This window comes from Carassius gibelio, chromosome A16, assembly GCF_023724105.1.
Source record: "Carassius gibelio isolate Cgi1373 ecotype wild population from Czech Republic chromosome A16, carGib1.2-hapl.c, whole genome shotgun sequence".
NCBI classification, from domain to species: Eukaryota; Metazoa; Chordata; class Actinopteri; order Cypriniformes; family Cyprinidae; genus Carassius; species Carassius gibelio.
Genome location: NC_068386.1, coordinates 635,694 through 639,678, shown reverse-complemented (window position 1 = coordinate 639,678; position 3,985 = coordinate 635,694). Strand labels below are relative to the sequence as shown.

Genomic DNA, 3,985 nt, shown 5'->3' with positions numbered 1-3,985 from the left:
GCCATTTGTGCTGTTTTCATTTTCCTGCGATGATAAACTGCAAACACACACTGAGAGCAGCACACGCGTGTGTGAGGGACCACAGACATGATTTTTAATACTGTTATGTTGTGACTATAAATTGGTACAAAGGGAAAATATCAAAAATTAACCAAACTCTACTAGTACATTGAAATAAATTAAATATGAAGATGCTGCTGTTTGGGGGTTTGTATGTGATGTCTGAATGATGAAGCAGGAGTCAGAGCTTTTCACTTTTGACAATGATGTGACTTTGTTCACTTTTGGATCAGGTGTGTGAGAGACTGTCTCATATTGGTTTGTATAGAGCTGTTCACATTGTTTCAAAGCAGCTCTACAGACAATCACAAAGTAAGTGTTTATAATATCTGAATATACTGCCTGAGCTGGACAATAATATAGTTTACATCTTGTCATAGACTTATATATCTTAATATAGAATGTGACAATGATCTTATGTGTGTCTGAAGTTCCAGCTGGAGATGAGAATATATATATATATATATCACTTTTGAATACATGATGTGTGTTTGAGATTCATTATTTATTATGAAAAGCTCTTTTTAAGAATGAAATCATTTATTAATATCCAGACCGGATGTGAATATGAAGCTGTTTGTGTATCTGGCTCTCATTATGATAGCGAATTTCCTAATTAGCTTTAGCTGTTCAGTGTCAGTAAAACAGACATCAGTGACTAACAGCTCTCTCTCTCTCTCTCTCTCTCTCTCTCTCTCTCTCTCTCTCTCTCTCTCTCTCTCTCTGTGTCGTCATGGTGACGCGACGGTGACGCGCACTCATACCTGAGCCGGTCGGGCACGCGGGTGAGGGATGCTGATGCTGCTGCTGCTGCCATGGCAACAGACATTAAAGCGCTCACACACTGATTTATTGTTTGTTTGATACCACGTTGGTCTTTCCCGTCACGCGGGATCCGGGATCCGACGCTGCGATCGCGTGAAGCTCAACAAGTGAAAGTGATGAATGCGAGGGAGCGACGCGAGGCGCGCTGGATAAACGCCTGATAATCGCGCAGATGAATCACGCGCGTCTGACAGCAGCTCCGGCGCGTTTCTCCTCCGTTTCTCCTGTTGAGCATCTGACGATGATGATGATGCGCCTTCACACGTCTGACTGACCGGTGTGTGTGTGTGTGTGTGTGTGTGTGTGATTGACAGATGAATGCTCTGTATCTGTGTCGCTCCATCACATCGTTTTTATATAAGCGCGTCTGTTGAGCGCGAGACATCACTTTGACATCACCGAATCACGGAACCCGTGACCGTGCGGAGATGCTGTCCGGTGTCGGAGCGGCTCGGAGCGCCTGGGCCTCAAGGACACGGAGAAATGAGGAGAAATGACGGACGACGCGTGAAGACGAGCGCGTCAAGGACGAAAGGGCGTCAGCAACGCGCGCTAATTCAAGGGCGTTCGAACGAGATGAGGAGCCGTCGGAGGACAGCGCGGCGGGGCGAGGCGTCCTCCGGAGGAAGCGTGAAGGAGAATCCGTTGTTTTACCGGTGCTGAGGTCACACTGACCGTGAGCTCGTACTTCAGCGTAATGACAGATCAGAGACAAAACACACCCGTGTTTATCTGACAGAAGAGCAACAACAGGTCATTGTGTGTGTGTGTGCGTGTGTGCGCGCTCTCGCGTCTGGCGCTGGCATGGATGGTGGCACCGGGGCTTCTGCGGGCACGGACCCTCGCCCCGTTCGGAACGGGGACTCTAAGCGGCGCAGTAAGAGCAGCCTGCCGTCTCCCGGTTACCGTCTCTCCCAGGCGTCTCTGGAGGGCGACCGCGGGGACCCGCTTCCCGGGCGCCGCCGCCTCTCCATCCTGAGCTCCACGCGCGACAGCGGTCAGTTCCGCCCGGGCACCGCGTCTGGAACCCCGACCACCCCTCTGCCGCTGCCCCACGCCGGCTCCGCCCCGCCCACCGTGCAGCGATCTGTGGGTTTTGCCGCCTCCAGAGCAGCTCTTGCTTCCACCTCCTCCTCCACCGGCACCGGGATGGTCGTGGTGGCTACCGGACCCGAGACCACCACCACCACGTCGGCCGGGAGCCCTGAGGCCGATCCGGTGCTGGACGGTGAGGACTACAGCTACTCGAACCAGTCCACCTTCATCCAGAGGCAGTTCGGAGCCATGCTGCAGCCCGGGGTCAACAAGTTCTCGCTCCGCATGTTGGGCAGCCACAAGGCCGTGGCTCTGGAGCAGGAGAGACTCCGATCAGCCGGAGCCTGGATCATACACCCCTACAGCGACTTCAGGTGCACACACACACACACACACACACACACACGCAGAGGGAGAGAGTTACTGTCAACGTAAAGTTTTTTTATGTTAATGTTTAAAGTTATTCTGTGCACAAGTGTGTTGTGTCCAGCTCAGCTCACTGTTATTTCGGTAAAGCAGGCGTGTGTCCAGTGATGTTTCTGACCGACTGAGTGAGTTTCAGTGACCAGATCACAGCGTTTTATACGTGATTCACACCCGTCTGTGTCTGAACAGATGTTGAGACATTGCTAGGTGCAGGTGTGATTCATGTGTTCCAGCAGACAGACAGCAGAGCAACATCTGAATATGAATATGAGCACAATTAGTCTGTCTACTGTCAGAAATGAGCATGGATCAAATATTCATAATGTGATGCATTATTCATCCACTGTATGCATAATGCATAATTCAATCAGCTACCATTTCAATTACGTTAAACTGGAACTATGAATACAGAAATGAGGCAGAAAAAGTCAGACGGTTCAAACTCGTTCCTGACCGTCTGCTGGAGATTATGAGCAGTGTGTGTGTGTGTGTGTGTGTGTGTGTGAGCTCAGACCTGCTCAAGTGTCCCAGTTTCTCCAGAAATGGTGTATCATCAGGATGTTTGAGCTGTTCACAGTGTGACAGCAGCCATCATTACAAAACACACACTTACACTCATACACACGCTCTCACACACACTCAAATTCACACAGTGTTGTGGTGTGTACGCCTCAGCTGGATTCTTGCATTACTGTATTATCGCTCCATGTAGCTCTGAATCTCTCATAGGGAGATGATGAATAATATTGATCTCATAACCGCAGACAGAGATAATCAGACTCTTACAGAGTGACTCAGATATGAACAGAGACAGAAGATTTGGAATAGTGCAAATTCCTTTAATTGTTTGGCATAAGGTTTGTACAATTTCCTGCAGATTCACATTTACACAACAATACTCTCACAGACACAGACACTAGTGCGTAAGTGTACAGCTGTGTAATCTTACTGTATAGTGTAGTGTGTATTGATGAATGCAGATGCTCAAACGGTCCGTCTCCGAGCAGGTTCTGCTGGGATCTCCTCATGCTGCTTCTGATGGTGGGAAACCTCATCGTCCTCCCGGTGGGAATCACCTTCTTCAAGGATGAGAACACTCCTCCATGGATCATCTTCAATGTGGTGTCGGACACACTCTTCCTGGTGGATCTGGTGCTGAACTTCCGCACCGGGATCGTGAAAGAGGACAGTACGGAGATCCTGCTGGACCCCAAGGCCATCCGCCAGCGCTATCTGAAGAGCTGGTTCCTCGTGGACTTCGTGTCCTCCATCCCCGTGGATTACATCTTCCTGATGGTGGACCTGGAAGCTCACCTGGACTCAGAGGTCTGTCTCTCTCTCTCTCTCTCTCTGCGGACGGCCTTTTCTAGATTCAGGAATTCTATTATAGTATTTTTCAAATAAAGATATATCAGATCAATTCAGCGTCAGTGCAGTTACAGCGATAATATTACTGAAGATGAAGTATCTTTAACTGTTCTACATAAAGTGTGTGTGTGTGTGTGTGTGTGTGTGTTTCTTCCGCAGGTGTACCGGACGGCCCGAGCGCTGCGGATAGTTCGGTTCACTAAGATCCTGAGTCTGCTGCGCCTGCTGCGTCTGTCTCGACTTATACGCTACATCCACCAGTGGGAGGAGG

General features: G+C 49.5%; 1 protein-coding gene across 1 annotated transcript in view; it reads left to right on the top strand.

The window, feature by feature from the left end:
• The first annotated feature begins 865 nt into the window (after positions 1-865).
• The window catches only part of LOC128030255 (potassium/sodium hyperpolarization-activated cyclic nucleotide-gated channel 3), an 11,841-nt gene continuing 8,721 nt past the window's right edge, over positions 866-3,985 (top strand). Inside the window, exons 1-3 of the mRNA XM_052617722.1 lie at positions 866-2,294; positions 3,354-3,672; positions 3,874-3,984. Of these exons, the coding sequence (XP_052473682.1) occupies positions 1,690-2,294; positions 3,354-3,672; positions 3,874-3,984 (1,035 nt within the window). The 5' untranslated portion in view covers positions 866-1,689. The remainder of the gene's footprint in view (positions 2,295-3,353; positions 3,673-3,873; position 3,985) is intronic.